This window comes from Sceloporus occidentalis, unplaced genomic scaffold (assembly GCF_023333645.1).
Source record: "Sceloporus occidentalis isolate IW3139 unplaced genomic scaffold, rSceOcc1.0.p SCAF_2, whole genome shotgun sequence".
Lineage (NCBI taxonomy): Eukaryota > Metazoa > Chordata > Lepidosauria > Squamata > Phrynosomatidae > Sceloporus > Sceloporus occidentalis.
In genome coordinates, this window is record NW_028316982.1 from 57900359 (window position 1) to 57917764 (window position 17406).

Consider the following 17406-nt stretch of genomic DNA (forward strand, 5'->3'; position numbering starts at 1 on the left):
GATGACTTTCCATACCACCAATGATGCTATCCTCCTAGGCTGCCAACTGGATGGGACTTGAAGGCACTGTTTTACAGGACCTCCATTCCTTCCTAGAGAAATGAGTCCAGAAGGTGGCACTGTATGAGCCTGCCAAGCACCTAAGATCTTCAACAGAAGCTCTTCTCTCAGTCCCACCACCTTCAGTGGCATTGTTGATGGGGAGAAGAGAGAAGCCCTTTTTGGTGGCTGCCCTTAAGTTCTGGAACTCCCTTATCACAGAATTCAGAGTTGACCTCTGCTTGTTGTCCTGCCATTACCAGGCATTTTTATTATGATTATTACTACAGTGTGAAGTCAAAGACTTTCATGGCCGGCATCCATAGTTTTTTGTGGATTTTTGGGGCTATGTGGCCATGTTCTAGAAGAGTTTATTCCTGATGTTTCACCAGCATCTGTAGCTGGCATCTTCAGAGAATGTTGGTAGGGAAGAGAGTGGGGTGTGTATATATTGTGTGACCCTGGGTAGGAAGGAGGGATTTCCATGTTAATCTGTGTATTGTTCTATTGTAGAATGGCAATGCCTCAGGATGGGAGGATATGCAAAGAGGATTAGTGTCTGTTTAATTAGTGATCATTGTCTGCTGGGAAAACCCCTGACTCTGGGTGGTTTTCAATTTGCATTTTGCTGGGTCTTGTTTTTTGTGTTTTTCAGGATTGTAGCCAAACTTTGCTAACTTTAAGGGTTTCTTCTTTCCTGTTGAAGTTGTCTTGGTATTTGTGGATTTCAATGGCTTCCCTGTACATGCTGACCTGATAGTTATTGGCACGGTCCAGAATTTCAGTGTTTTCAAACAGTATTTTATGCCCAGGATAGTTTATAATGTGTTCTGCTATTGCTGTTTTTTCTGGCTGACGCAGCCTGCAGTGTCTCTCATGCTCGTTGATACGTGTTTGAACACTCCATTTGTTGGTCCTTATGTAGACTTGTCCACAGCTGCACGGTATGCGGTAAACTCCTGTGGCTGTGAGAGGGTCTCTCCTGTCCTTCACTGAGCGCAGCATTTGCTGGATTTTCTTGGTTGGTTTGTAAACCATTTGGAATTTGTGTTTCCTCACCAGTTTCCCTATTCTGTATTTTTACCATACATCAAAGGAGTCACAGACAGAACCAAACCCCAGCAGATACCAAGGGATTAGTGTATTTACCTATCATGTAAATAAACATTGCTGGGGTCACAAGCAATTATGTAAGATGCTGGCCAACTAATAGTGCAGTCCTATACATATCTATTCAGAAGAAATCCCTATTGAGTTCACCCAATAGATGACTATTTGCTAGTGCTACTTCCAAACCATTGATAATAGGAATACAATCTGATTGGCAGAACATTCTATTGAGGGGTTGATTCTAAGAACATGGATTTTTCAAGCTGGCCAACAGCTGAGTGTTTTTTTCCCCTGAAAGCTCAGGATCTGTGTAATGTGGAGTAAATATCTTTCAAACTGTGTAGTGTAGGTAGAGAGGCTTTTAAACTAGCCATGAAGATTAGATGCTGCCTCTGGAGAATTAGTATTATCTCTCATCCTAAAATGGCTGGATATCCCCACAATAGATTTATAGAAAATGGTTGCACTGTGGATACACAGAAATGAGCTTTTTGAGTTGAAGTCTTGTGAGAAAGAAAATGCTGAAAAGGTTTTGCAGTAGGAATGTTTAGAGACAAGATGACCTTTGAAGGCTCATCAAGGCACCTGGTCTGCTTTGAAAGACAAAACAATTAAGAGGCAGCATCCTTGAATGAGGAAGTAACACATAGGTGAAAAGGGTGATGGAATATTCCAAAAGTGCCTTAAGTGTATTTTAATGTATTCATGTATCTTTGCTCTGATTGTAAGAAAGTTTTGTACGTTTGAACTTTGAACCAGCCAATAGAATTTATGTTAGGGACCTCCTTGTTTAAACTACTATATAGACAGCCATTTTCTTTTGTTCTTGGCCTCAGTTTTTGAAACTTGATTTCCACTGAGGACTTGCCGGCAAATAAACTTTGGATTCTCAGCATCTCCTGGGTCCTTTTGTCATCTTTGCTCTGTCAAGCTGGTGGATTTAGTGAGAGAAAGTCCAGGCTTTTAAGATTCCCACAACAATCCCACATTTAATAATTCTCAATGGAAGGTCAAAGATCAAATAGTAATCTTTTTGTCTGCTTACATCTAACCTATAGTTGCCTGAATCCTCCAATAACTGTTGGCTACAAACACCAGCTCAAGTCATCACCTGCAATGAAATATGCGTTCTTTCCCTCTTTCTCTATAAACTTTGCAGTCTTGGTGGACATGACTGTTGAAACATTCTTTAATAAAAAAATTTATTGATTTGTGTTATGTTCATTCTAGATGTATTTAATTATTTCTTTGGCTATCTTTTCCTCTTGTTATGCACTGCATGATTACTCATACTTCCCATGGTGCATTATTTCTGGGGAAGTATATATAGGATTGATGTGAAATGTGCGGACATTTGTTATATTGTAACAATACTTGAATTAACTGTAAGAAAACAATGTCTTTAGCCTGATCTTTTTTAAATGTCCATTCATTACATTGTATTGGTTCATTCTGGTCTAGGTGACTCTTACAACTTTTGCCTAAAACTTATTTTTTTAAAATAGATGTTCAAATTTTAGACTAGGCTCAAGCTACATTTTAACCCTTAATTTGAAATTAACCTGTTTTTCTGCTATCAAGATCACACATGGTTACAAATATATATAGGATTTTGTTCTGTCTGTCTGCCTATCTGTCTGTCTCTGTGTGTAAATGAGTCAAGCTCTTTCAGATTAGTTGCAAATGTATTTCTGAAATCTGCTAAGAATCACCCATTAAATTATTATGGTGCACTTGTCTTTCAGGAGCTAAGAGCACCATGCTTATTGATTGAACTGATTCAATACATTCTTACTGCATTTAAACACTCCAGCATATCTCCTGGCTCCATTTACAACCTGATTGCATTGGCATATTTGGAATGTCCCCTTTTATATCGTCACATCTGTTTAATCAAGCTAATATTCCATCTGCTACTTTGTTGCCATAATGCAATGTGAACAAACTCAAATTCTTCTTAATGAGTAGCCCATATATTTCCTTCCTAGACTGCTTGCTTACATTTTGATTTTTAAGCCCTTTATGAAAGTGCTCCCTTCTCTACTACACTGTTATTCTTTCAGGGATGGAGAAGATCCACTTTATTGTGGGGATTTTCATGTCTATTTTTGGAGTTCCCTTATAAATACTTGTATTCTACAAGCAGATATTCTTCTAGAATTGGCTACCAATGATATTCTGGTAGCTATAAAATGTGCCATTGCTCATTATTGCAAAAGCTCAGTGTTGAAGAACCCCACAGCTTTTTATCCACATCTGCCAGTACTACAAATCTCCAGGAGAAATGAAGTTCCTCCTATGTACATCAGAAAGGATTTTGAATGAGACCTCCTTCTACAGCAGACTTGGAGTTAATACCTCCTTCTCTTTGGATATACCCTCTTCAAAAGGCATCCAAGAATGGATTGTCTATTCTCCATATTTTAAGACAAAGATGTTTCTGATCCCACCAATCATATGCCTTATAGCCGCTATCTTCGTCATTCCTTTCATCTTGTTTGTGATTTTTTCCCATGTCAACATCCGCCAGGAAACAAGGTACTTGTTGCTGGGGAATGCTTTGCTTTGTGATTTGCTATATCTGATACTCTACACCATGTCTGAGGTTTTGAGTGTGTCTTACCTCAGGCTTTCCAAAAGTGCCTGCGTAGTCCTGTTGTTTTTGTTAGCAATGACTTATTGCGGAGGGCTGCTAACAGCTGCAGCAATGGTACTGGACACATACTTGGCCATTCTTTGGCCTTTACATTATCTCTCCATTTTGCCTTCTTCACGCACAAAGAAGCTGATACTATTTCTATGGATCTCTTCTGGGATTTTCCCTGGGATTGTTTTTTTAATACTCAAGAGTACTCAGAAACCCAGTGTGTGTTCTATGGAAGACTGTTCAGTTCCCATAATTCTGGCAATGATTTTACATGGAAACAATGCAGTGAAATGTTGCTATGTCCTTTCAGTCTCTGCCCTTTTCCTCTGTTTGTTCCTTGTGCTCTGTTGTTATATGATCCTGTATTTCAAAACAAAAGAGTCAGGGATATGGAAGAGCATCTGCTCTAGAGCAAGCGTGACATTCCTGATGCACCAAATTATTTTGTTCTTTCATTTCTCTCCTCTCTTGGCCACAGTGGTAGAGTCACTGCTCTATGTTAACGCTGTCATAGGGCCACAGACAGGCATATGGCTCTCTCTGGTTGTCTGCAATGTGTTGATCATTCTGCCCAAAGCTTTGTCACCTTACCTCTGTGGGCTCCGATACAGAGAGATCTCCTCCTCCCTTAAGTTCTTTCTTAGATGGAAACGTTCTACTGTGGTGTCTCCTACTTCTTCTGCTTGAGCAGAAACATATGTACTGGACTAACTGTATCTAGGACCTGTAGTTGTGCGACCCCTTCTAACAAACTGGAAATATTTTTTTTCAATAGTTGAAGCAATCTACTAGATACACAATTAGTGAATTGGTTTTGAGAAGACAATTATCAAGCATCCCATTGGTAACTCTAACTACAATAGTCCCATTCAATCAGTTGTTGAATGATGAGTTAACATTTAGGTAAATACCACTGTTTCAGTGGGTGTATTCTGCTCAAGACTATCAACAATATTTAGGTCAATGTGCGTTGTAAATGCTAAAGCGACATGGTTGTATTGAAGTTTTAGCCTAATAATATCTTACATTTGGATTAGAATCTATTCTAATCATTATGTTTAGCAATAATTTAGAGGAGGAATTTAACAAAGGAAGGGGGAAAATCTTCTACAGAGAAAACTGAAAGACAAAAGGACCAAAGTAACTGGCATGCTATTCAGATTTTGGACTCTGAAATACGCCTGGTTTTCAAGTGGGAACAGACACTTCTTATGATCGTAATGGTGATTACCTACATCCCAACTTGGATTTCTAAAGCACAAATGTCTCCCATCTTGTAGAAGGATATTAATCCCATAGAATATAATATGCCATATTCTGTCCTGTGCACTGTTTTGTAAATTGCTTTTTATTTATCTACCTTTAAGTCTATTTGAGCATAAAAAGAAGTATGAATCCAAGAAAAATGTATAGTGTTATCCTGCTCTATGAATAAATAGAATACAAATTAGTGAGTTCCCAAGGGCAGGGGGAGTTGCAACAGGGAACCAATATATTATAGCCCATATTTTATCTTCAGCACATTTTTAACAGTTTCATCACACAGGTACATGAAATACTGTGATGATAACAGAGGGTAAAATTACTTTTTTCAGCATTATTATTCTGGACCAAGGGTTTGATTTGCCAGAGTAGCTGTTTACATTTTAGCCAAGGGAATGCAAAATGGGGGGGGGGGGGGGGGATGGATAGAATTTCATTATGTGTTGCTATGTACTTATCTTGCTGATTGGAAAATCAGGACCTAGTTTTGCTTAGTGAAGCAACCATTCCTGATATGTTTCTTGGGCTGGTCTGGTGGCTCTAGGCAACCATCAGAGATGGAGAAACTCTGAACTATGAACCACTTTCAGTAAAAGTAACTCACAGCAGATGTTTTCTGCTATCAGCTTTTATTTTTCATATGTACAGGTTATTGCTGTTGCTGTTCTGTGCCTTCAAGTTGTTTCTGACTTATGGCAGCACTAAGTCAAACTAAGTCAAACTATCAGGGGGTTTTCTTGGCAAGATTTGTTCAGAGGCAGTTTGTCTTTGCCATGCTCTGAGACTAAGAAAGTGTGACTTCCTCAAGGTCACCCAATGGGATCCACGGGCCAAGCAGGGAGTCAAACCCTGGTCTCCAGATTTCCCGTGAATGATTTGTTGCTGGTTAATACCTGTTTATTGTCAGGATAAGTCCTCTTTAATTGTGATGCACAATTTTCATGGGCTAATGTCCATTTAAACCCCTTCTTTTCCCCTGACCCCCCCCCCCCCATGTAATAAAGTCCATAGTATTTTACCACACAAGCCCTGTTCTCACAGCAGTCATGCTAGGAAAAATAAAATGGCAACATATCACTTCCCAACCAGCCATCATCACATTTCAATCAATTGTGCAGCTGGGGCTGTTGTCCCTCCCTTAACTCTGCCTCCCCACCCAGCATGCCTTTAGGGATTTTTAGTACCCCCTTTTTTTCCTATGCAATTCCAAAGCCCTGTTGCCCCATAGAAGGAAAGAAAGAAAGAAAGAAAGAAAGAAAGAAAGAAAGAAAGAAAGAAATAAATACATAAATATATTAATAAATTAATAAATAAATAAATGGGGGGGAGGTAACATGACATTTGGGAATAGTGAAGGGGAGGATGGACTGGGGGAAGGAGAGGACACAGTGACACAGTTTTCTCCATGAATGAAAAGGGATGCATTGGGGACAGAGCAGCTATGGGTCAGAGGTGGCATTATGCGATGGGTATCACCAAATCCACTTCCTTCTCAGCCACATTTGGTAACGTTTATAGTTTAATGCTCAAACCACTACACCACACTGGCTGCACAGTGTGGATACTGCACAGATTACCAGGATATTTGAATGGTCTTCAGCTGTTTTGCATAGTTCAGAAACCAAAATTTGTAATTAAGAATCCTGTTCTTCAGAAGTAATAATGTTGCCTTTGTTTATGCACTGGCGTGAAAGGTAGATGAGTGTAACACTTTCAGACTGTCTCAGTAAGGATTATTGACTCCCACTTCACTCCCTCTGACTCTGCCCCTGATGCAGCCACTTCATGATGCTTCTCTGAGGAAAGGGAAGAAAGAAACTAACAAGAGTAGATGCTTCATGTAACACTTCAAGGTTTTGTTTTGGTTTGGTTTGGTTTGGTTTGGGGTTTTTTGGTGGGGGGGATCCAAACAATGATAAAGAATACATTATGTATTTTTGATAGACAAAATCCACATTTGTTTGTCTTAGAAGTACAGTATGTACAAGCACTGCTTACACACTTGTCTTGCTAAGGATGAGAGTGGATTTACATCAAGGGAAAGTATAAAGATGGTATTAAGAGGGGAGACTTGGATTAGAGAGGGGAGTCTCTCTAGGAGAGTAATACTGCACTACAGCAGGAATTAGACCAATATCCATCCCACCATCCCAACACACACATGTTTAGCAGACAAAGGAATCAAACTCAGTTAAGGTATAAAAAGAGTTTTACTCATATATTGTGCATAATCAATGCACAGGTTCAGCTTCTTAAGATAGGTAGTAGTGCAGTAGGCAGTATGTTGTAACTGTAAAAACAATTGTACTCCTCAGAATGATTATCCTGCTACATGAAGGCCAGCAAGGTCAAGTCAGATATGGCGATGCTCTCTCGGAGCCCTTTCTAATAACTAATGGTGAGAAACAAGGTTGTGTTCTCACTCCAACTCTATTTACAATCTTCTCCAGCATGATGTTCCAAAGGGCTACGGCAAATCTCTAAGAAGAAGACAGCATTTATATACGCTACCATACTGATGATAGCCTGTTTAACTTAAGCCGCCTGAGGGCTCGCACCAAGACTCTAAACTATCTAGTCCATGAGCTACTTTTTGCTGATTATGCTGCCCTCATTGCCCATACAAAAGCAGCTCTGCAGCGCCTAACATCTTGGTTTGCTACAGCTGCAGAGCTTTTTGGGCTGGAAGTCAGTCTGAAGAAAACAGAAATTCTCTACCAGCCTGCACCACAGGAAGAACACTGCCATCCCCACATCACTGTAGGCACATCTGTGCTTAAGTCCGCCCAACCGTTCACCTACGTACCTGGGAAGCATCATCTCCTCAGACGCCAAGATTGATAAAGAGATCAATCACAGACTAGCAAAGGCATATAATGCATTCAGAAGGCTTCACAAAAGTGTCTGGACTAACAAACACCTGAGGCGAAGCACAAAAATCAGTGTGTATAGAGCCATTGTACTGTCTATTCTCCTTTATGGGTCTGAAACATGGGTCACCTATCGCCAACACCTACAACTCCTCAAACGCTTTCATCAGCGCTGTTTACACACAATTCTAAATATGCACTGGACTGACTATGTGACAAATGTTGCTGTCCTTGAGCAAGCAGGGATCACCAGCATTGAGGTCATGCTATTGAGGATGCAGCTGCGCTGGGCAGGACACGTTTCTGGGATGAAGGACCATCGCCTCCCCAAAATAGTATTCTAAGGTGAACTCGCCACGGGTCAGCGTAAGAGGAGCACTCCAAATAAGAGATACAAGGACTCCCTGAAACAACATCTCAGGCTCGGCCAAATTGATCACCAATAATGGTCCGCCCTGGCCTCGCATTGGGAGGCATGGAGACGCATTATCCACAATGCTGCAGCCTTTTTTGAAAGCTCACACTGAACGAGTCTCGAAGAAAAGTGACAATGCAGAAAGAACCACAACTTGGAAACATCACCCAAGGCAACTTTCTGCTATGCTTTATGAAACTGGACTTATTTATCTCAGATTGGTCTTTTTAGTCATCAGTGCGCTTGTAGAAAGCGTGGGATGAGTCCTTCCTGAATCTTTGTTCGCGAAGAAAAGCCAGAGATAGTTAAAACACTGGAAGGGAAATAAGGCAATGATTAGCATGCTGAACTTGCATAATTAGAATTAAAATTAAAGTAAATTCTATACAGTAATTAAATTTACATGCAACGCAAATAACATGCCTGAACTTGAGAAAGTAGAATATGGCAGCTATTCACATAGACTGTGAAAAATGACCAAAAGAAACTAAAATGCTAATCTAGATATGGCAAGAAGTCTACTTCAAGTTTGCAAATAGGTATTTTCTAAGAGAGGTTTTCAGGAGAGGGGATGTTCCAAGGAGTCTGGATAGAGTAAGGGCTATGCCATCACACCTATAGCAGAGAAAGAAAGTTGCAATGCATGGGTGCTGTTGCCACATCACTTTTCAAAATGCCCTTTTTACCCATCCATCAATAGTTCAAATCAATAATACCACTATGTAGTGGAAGAAAGTAAACATGCAACAGTACATCCTTTAATCCTTTGTAAGACTACTTTGTTTCCACAGCAACTTTAAGAAAAGCAGAGAAACATATAGAGGGCCCTTTTTGTACTGAGGAGTGAATAAATAATGCTCTGTTGACACAGAAAGTTGGGCTTGCAGCCAAATCTTCTTAGCATGGATACAAACCAGATCTGGGCAGGTGCAGTGTTAGGAAATGTTTTTTCCCTCCTTGAAAATGCACTTGTAACTGTGCCAAGATGTTTTAAAGAAATTTGAGGTGGGGGGTGGAATGGTTAAAATGTGCATTTTCTGTCATGCACAAAATGTTTTGTTTATTTGCAGCAAGGGGAAGGGAGAGCCTCTGGTTTGAAGGCTAAATGTATCTCATGAGCCTTACTGAATTAGACTACGGGGCTTTCCCTCCGTCCACAGCCCACCCAGTCAAATTAAGCAGCATAGGAAGGATTTTTTTTAAATCCAGCTTCAGCACATGGAACAACAGAGGTCTAGAGGAAAGGTAGCCTCTCTGTCGCCTCATTCCCACTACATTATATACCGGTTTGCTAACTGGTTTGAAGTGCTTTAAATGACCCATGTTTGCACTTGAGCTAAATCGCTGAAGTTGTTTGGCGAGGGGGCCCCTGCACTAGACCCATTTAACACACATCTTTTTGATGCTCATTTTTTCTGTGACTTTTGCAATACATCAATTCAGAGTAAGTGTGAATGAGATGTCGATTGGAATCGATTTCCTATTACGTGATCAGCGATCAGCCTTCCACTGAAGAGGGTCCATTTGGAATTGATTCATTAGTCAATGTGAATACCTCACTATACCCATGGTATACATTTGGGAAAAGTCTCCCACTGGAGACAATGAATGTTTTTTTTAAAGCCCAGAGAATGATGGAGAAGTTAAAACTTGGAAGAGAGTGCTAACCTTTCCATCCACATACTGTTGTTCTGTCCCTTCAAGTCATTTCTGACTTATGACAACCCTAAGGCAACCCTATCACAAAGTTATCTTGGCAAGATTTGTTCAGAGGTGGTTTACCTTTGCCCTCCTCGAAAGCTGAGAAAGTGTGACTTACCCAAGGTCACTCAGTGGGATTCCATGGCTAAGCAGGGATTCAAACCTGCTAGTCTAGTCTCCAGAGTTGTAGTCCAACACTCAAACCACTATACCACACTGGCTCCTCTCCTCATATTGCCCTAACCCTAGTCTCCTACACATGCACACGCACACACACATCTCACATACCTCACACTAAATTCTTTTAGCATGACAGTAGACTTGGAGACAGCTTCACATTGGATCCATATGACATGTTTTTAAATCTTAGTCTCTTCAGGAGAGAAACATCTTTATGTGTACTTTTCAAACCACCCTTCCACCTTCCCTGGAAGGGGTTAGAAGGCAGCCAGTGGCGATGCTAGGGGTGGGGGGTGTCACCTACTGGAGTGGTGCATCCAGAGGGACTGGCATGGCTACTGAGCAAGTAAGAAAGGGCACTTTGTCCTCTATTCCTTTCTCCTCCCTTACCCACCTGGCCCACACCCATGCCAGACTTAGAAGGGTCTGCTTGCAGCAGTGGCATCCCACCTGCACAGGGGGACATCTTGCTCTCTATTCCTTTCTCCTCCTTTTCCCAGCCAGCCCCTGGGTTGGGGTACTGCTGCCAGCTCCTTCTGGATCTCGCGGGACAATGAACTACTGTCCCCGCTGGTGTTGACTCGCCTCTGAAGTGTCACCCACTGTGTTCCACACACCCCTGCACCCCCTAGTGACTCCCCTGAATAAGAGCAAGTCTTTACGTGGCCATTCCTATTTATTTTTAATCCTACTCACTCTGCTGCTGAGCCCCTGACCACTTACTGCATATCAACCTTGGAAGGTTAGTCACAAGGCAAAATGAATAGTCCTTGAGCCAAAACAGATTGCCTGCCTTCCATTTGCAGCCTGAACTATGTGCTCACTGGAAGCAAATCCTAGTCATTCAGAGTGTGGTCCTAGTTGATCAACATGGCCAAGTAGACACTGGCCCAGCTAAATCCATACCCCTTTCATCTTGGGATGATGGAAATTACATAGGCACAAAGAGACGAGTTTGGTCTGGTTTGATTCTGCTCCTCCCATGCTCACTTATTCTCTATATCTGTGTTTGTTTTCCTACGAGCACATCTTAACTAGAAAAACCATTCTGTTGGACTATGTTTCTGCTAGCAGATCTCTGCTAGCCAACATAAGTGCATTTCTGTCACCAGATGAGGCTTGTACCTAATCCTAACCCTCTACTGTCAGGATATCTTTTAGTTAGGATTGTTCTCTTAAATAGCACTTAATTTGTAGCAAGTATTAGGACTTCTGCCATAGAAATATGATTTCTCCAAGGCCATATAAGCAAACCTTCTGGAATAACAGAATTGCCTACATAGAAAGCTACTTTACAGTGACTCACAGTGATATATTTAGTTTAGAAGGAAAATTATATATAAATACATTGATGATAAATTTAGCACATTTTTTAAAAGAAGAGGTGCTCCCTCAACTGGTGAAAAAATCTTTTCATTGCATGTAATTTCTTACATCTCAAGCTTAGCATATTTCGTTTTGTGATTGATCCTTGGAAAGTAAAGATAGGCTTAATTTGCAAATCTGACTTCTGGGCCATATGTCTCTGAGGAAATCTTTTTGTGGAAGGGAAAGTGGGTTGATAGCTAATTGGGCCCTCAGCCAATTGATCTATCTAGTTCAGCATTAGCTGTATTGGCATCCAACAAATCTGCAGGATTTCCTAAACTTGGTTATCTATACACTGTGCCTGAGAGCAGCAGCATGATAGCAGCAGCTATGAGGGAAGTAACTTTGGCTTTGGGGAATTGATTAGTAATGCAGTATTTTATAGTTTTTATCTTTTAATGAAACTGTTTTAAATGGATTAAATACTATGGATAGTGGAACTGCATTTTAATAATAATGTATGATTAATAATAATAATAATAATAACTAGAAGCCATTTTGCTTATGTTTACTCAAGAGCCAGTGTGGTGTATTAATCTGAGCATTGGAATATGACTCTGGAGACCAGGGTTTGACTCATTGCTGAGCCAGGGAAACCCACTGGGTCACCCCCATGGTAGGAGCACCATAAATCAGAAATGACATGAATGCACACAACAACAACCATCATGTTTACTTAGTAAATGCTTTTAACTTATCTGTTTTAACTTTTCTCTGCCTCCTTGACTCTCAGTACTGGGGAAAAGGGAGATAAATAAATAAATAAGAAAAGAGCTAAGAAGAGTTCATTTATCAGCCATTCCAACAGACTGAAGATTTAGAAAAGTTTCCGTTGCTCTGCTGAGAGACCAGCTGCCCCTGGCTCATCCCCAACTTTTCAAATTACCACAACGACTTTCATCTCATGTGGTTATTTTGTAGAACTGGAGACTTTTCTTCCCCACCTTCTCCTCCCCACTCCTTTACCACCCTTTCTTTCTTATAAACCTGAGGACAGGGACTGTTTTGGAGGCCACTTTCAGAGATCTTTTTGGCTAAAGAGTGGAAAAAAACTCCACACATGCATATGCATCTACACAAACACCCACACCACAAAGGAGGGAAGTAGGATGCATTTCCACTCTATTATGTTACTGGTGCAGAAGGATCCATGGAATCATATACACCACACATGGTTGCATGTCACATAAGAGTTCTGCACTCTATTACAACTCCCCTGTTACTCCTGGACTCACTGTGTCACTGAGATAGCCCCTGTCATGGACGTTCTGTTGCTAGTGGAAGGGGGATCAGAGAAGTGTCTGGCTATGTTCCCATAGTCAAGGTGTGAATCAAGGACATCTTCCATCAAGATCTGCCATGGTCCTCTGGAGACTCAGCAGATGATGTCATAGGATTGCATCTGGTTATGGGGACACTGCAGATGGAGAAAGTAATAACAACCTTTGCAATCACCCAAAAATAGATACACAAATGTAATGGACAATTATGCACATTTATGTCACTTACATGATGCCAGCCAGTATACAACAGGATCTTGTAGCACCTTTGAGCCTAACTGGAAGAGAGAGGTTGGTAGCATGAGTTTCATTTGCACTATTGAGAAGCGATTCACAGGGAAGTCCCATGAATGGTTTGTTGCTGGAGCATGCCGGGTTCTTCACAGGAGAAGTCCTGGATGAGCGCAACATTGTCTGAAAATCTTCAGCGCAATCGAGTGATTGTGCCAGGATTATGCCTTTTACTCCGGGGGTTTTTCCTCATCTGAAAATCTCCATAGACTTGAGCTTACTGCCTTATATTTATCTGAGGAATCTGATTTATCTGAGGAATCTGATTTATCTGATGTAGCTGAGAAAGTAGGCTCAAGTCTACAAAGGCTCATCCTGTCAAATTCTCTATTCCAGTTAAAGGTGCTACAAAATCTCTTTGCATACTGATTTTCCAGACTAACACAGTTATGCCATTGAATTCTACCACCATGAGGCCAGCCATTGTGTTTTAATAGATCACACATATACAATGTAATGGGGCATGTGTATCCACTCATCCACTATGGACACTGGATGAGGCACTAAGACATGCCACTCCATGTATATTTGCATCCTTAGAGCTAAATCCAATTACTAGTCCCAAATATAATAGACTCAACTGAATCAATTGTTGAAAAGTAAATCCACACTTTAGTTGATTTAGCCCATAGATATCCTCTACATACCTTTTCTTTCTCTCTCTGTTTATACTGTACTAGCTAGTGGACCAATCATATGTCATTGTCACTATATCACAATCGCAAAGCAGCCAGGAAAAGCATTTCCTGGAAGGACTTGGAGGCTGCTTGCCAAACACAGTGGAGAAAAGAACATTCTTTTCCAGAATTTGTTGACCTCATTCTGGGTAGAGAAATGTCAAAACAAAGCAATGAGATCCAAAAAAGAAAAAAAAAATAACTACTCAAGTGCTGCTTTTCTCTCACACACAAATTGTATGTATTGGAGCACATGCAGGATTTTGGCTAATTGTCAGATATTGGGAATATGGCTCATAAATGATGATTCCTTATTTTTGTGTTAAGAAACTACAAATTAAGCATGAAATGAAAAACCAGATTTTAAAAAGCAGTTTGTATTCCTGACTAAATGCTTATTTGGTGGCTAGGTTATAGAATTTGATTTTATGATATTTTCATCTGAGATTAAAAAAATAACTACCTTATTTTTAAAAAAAATAATAATTAACTTATAACTAATGTTGCAAAATAAGTTGAAACATAAACGTTCATAGACTTGATCTACTTCCTCAGATACAAAGGTGCAACAAGATCCCTTGTGCATACTGATATTCTAGACTAACACAGCTATGTTTCTGAAGTATAAGTATGTAACCTAGTAGTTTAATAAATACTTTTAATTAATTTATACTTTTTACTGTCGCCTAGTCATGTTACCTGATATGAGCAACAGGCCTACTTGAGGAATAAGAAGCACATTAAGCAAAGAATAACATAGAGAAAAAAGGAATAGCAAAATATTGAAGGAGAAAAAAAGGTGAAATAAGGATGAATTCTGGGAGAAATTAGTTGGTGTCAAAAGGAAAATAACTAGCATGCATTCCACAAGAAAATAACCATAATCTATGATGTACTGTCTTTTACCTGACCCATAACTCACATGTCAAGTTCATTTAATCTGGCTCTGTGCCTGTTTTGCCTCTGTCTACTGTGCATTTTAAGTTGTCTGGAAGCAGACAACTTACTCCAATGTTCTCCTCAAAACCTGACACAGAAGCACAAAAAATTATTCATCATGTCTGATTCACAGAATGCCATAGTAAACAGTAATGGAGGCAGTATGAAAAACTCTGGTCTTTAAATAGTCTCTCTGAGAGAAATCTCCAGCCACAACAGAGCTGTTTCATTGTGTGAGGCAGCTTTGCATAGTGAGATATCTGTTTAGAATTTGGAAAATGAGTAGGTTTTCCCATCTGCATTTGCATGTACTTCAGCTGATTCTGAACCAACTAGCCTGTTTCTGGGCAGGACTTTGAGTTCTTCAGCTCTTCCTTTTGGAGACAGAAAAATTCCAAAAATTCCAATAAGAATGTCACACAACATTCTATGGGCATTTTCAGAACAACTAATAAATGAGCATATGTGTTTTACCCACAGGCTGTGTAATTTGATTATGACAAACTAAGATCCATGCTCAGTTTTGATTTTTGTTGTTTTTTAATAGTATATATCAATTCTGCCTTTCCTAGAAATCCTATTACAACATCAAGCATTTTCTCCTTCTTTCAAGGGATTATTTTGCACCTTTGTTCCTGGAAATTGCAGGTCCATTTAAAATTAGTCGAATAGTGCCACCTGCTGGGCTGCAGAGTTGTAGAAAACAAGAAGAAAATGGTCTTGTGATTGTGTATGAAAGCAAAAGAAGTGGTAGCCAAAATCCATTAATTCATGGTGTTTATTTTGCTTTATATTGCTTATGTCAAAAATGAATAAAAATATCCAGGCTCCAGCAACATGACAAAAAGGACTAAATGATCACAGTGGTAAATTTTCAAATTGATATGGAGAGCAGAAGTAAAGTACAAACAAATAAATTTAGAGGACTAGATTAACCATGCTTGTGTTCTTTTCCCTGTGGTTTTTTCTCTTGTGTATGCAACAAACAGGTTATGCAGCTATGGCACATCACAAAAGGAAATGACAGGTAACATACTGCATCTGCTTCTTTGTGGGGTAAAGCATTGTCAAGAAAAAAGATCTATTTGGATCATGATTTAGAATATGACAACAATGTGCTCAATGGATGGGCCAACCTCCTTGTCCCAATCACTGCTGGCAGCAAGAGGGAACTCTTCTCTATTGTCTGAGAGGCTTGGGAATTATTAAGACATTTATTTATTTACACAGAAAATAAGAATAATATGTATCCTCTCTTTCTTCCATCAAGGAACTCCAAGTGGTAAACAAAGGATGTCAAGGGCATCTGTTATCCAGGTGTACTAACCAGACTGCTAAACTGCATCATGAGCCTTTCCAGTGCAGACTATTTTACAATGTCCTAAAGGCTTAATAAAGACTTGGTCTGTATTGGAGGCCAGCAAGTGGATATCACTAGATCCTTGTGAAGTATTTCCTCAGAGCATCTTGTGACATCATGGCAGCTCAGCTAATATTTTTGACGGATGGGCAAGGTTTTGGTTGGGCTCACAACTGAACAAACCTCCATTTGCCCCCCTGCTCATATCTTCATCTGCTTTTCCCTAAACCTGTTACCTTTCATCATCCTGTCTTTTTCGCCTCTTAGTCTCGGAACAGACGAGCCAAATGTGTTGTGCTGGCACCAATTTTAGGGTTAGGGACTGCCCACCAACCATACAGTCCCTAACTGCCATTTTGACGTAAGCATCCACACATCGCTGCATGTCGCTTACATAACAAGTGTGTACATCCACCTGGCAGCACAAAAAGAACTCGTTTTTTCTGGGTTCTTTTTATTCCGGTCTGGCAGCTAAGGTGTCCCTCCGGAGGGAAAAAGGCCACCGGTAGGCCACTCTTTTGGGTCGGTCTGTCCCGCGTCTTAGTTACTAGCCTCTGTTGTTGCTTAGAAAATTTCCTTAGATGAAGTCAGACAATTAGCCCATCTACTATGGTCTGCTACACTGAGTGATACAAATCTCCAGAATTTCAGAGAGAAGTCTTTCCTAGCTATCTCGAATGTGCCAAGGATTGGTGCTAGGACCTTTTGCATGCAATGTGCCCTACCTTTCAGCAATGGTAGCTGGTGGCTCAGTGACAGCGAATCCAGTTTTCAGTATGAGCTTGAAAGGATCTAAAGTGCTGAACCTGCTTTGAGGATTGGCTTCAGCACCCTGAATATCTCCTTAAAGTTTAGAGCAGTCTTTCTCTGGAGCCCTCAGGTCTCAGGGAACCCCTGCATAAAAATTATTATATCTAATAGCTCCAAAAAGTGTTTTTTTAAAAAAAAAAATTAAAATCACAGTCTTGCAGAACCCCTAGCAATCTTTCATGGAACTCTAGGGTTCTAGGGAACCCTGTTTGAGAAAATCTAGTTTAGGGTGAAACCCAGAGCAAATGTATTGTCACATTGTTCTTAACCTCTGGCCTTTCCCCATTGATTCCTGTCTTCTCTTTTCCCTTCTTTTAATAATCTGTTTTTCCCTAAAGAAGAGAAGGTATCCATTTAAGGTTTGATCTCATTTGCTATTGTGATCAAACAATTATTAAATTTTTAGGTGGATGCAAAATGAAAAGAGGACTTTCAAAATGACAAACATTAACTTTA

General features: G+C 40.2%; 1 protein-coding gene across 1 annotated transcript; it reads left to right on the plus strand.

Annotated features, from left to right (window-relative positions):
- The first annotated feature begins 3433 nt into the window (after nucleotides 1–3433).
- GPR148 (G protein-coupled receptor 148) lies at nucleotides 3434–4483 on the plus strand. Its single transcript, XM_089508322.1, has one exon. The coding sequence runs from the start codon at nucleotides 3434–3436 to the stop codon at nucleotides 4481–4483; it is 1050 nt and encodes a 349-aa protein (XP_089364448.1).
- The last annotated feature ends 12923 nt before the right edge of the window (nucleotides 4484–17406 follow it).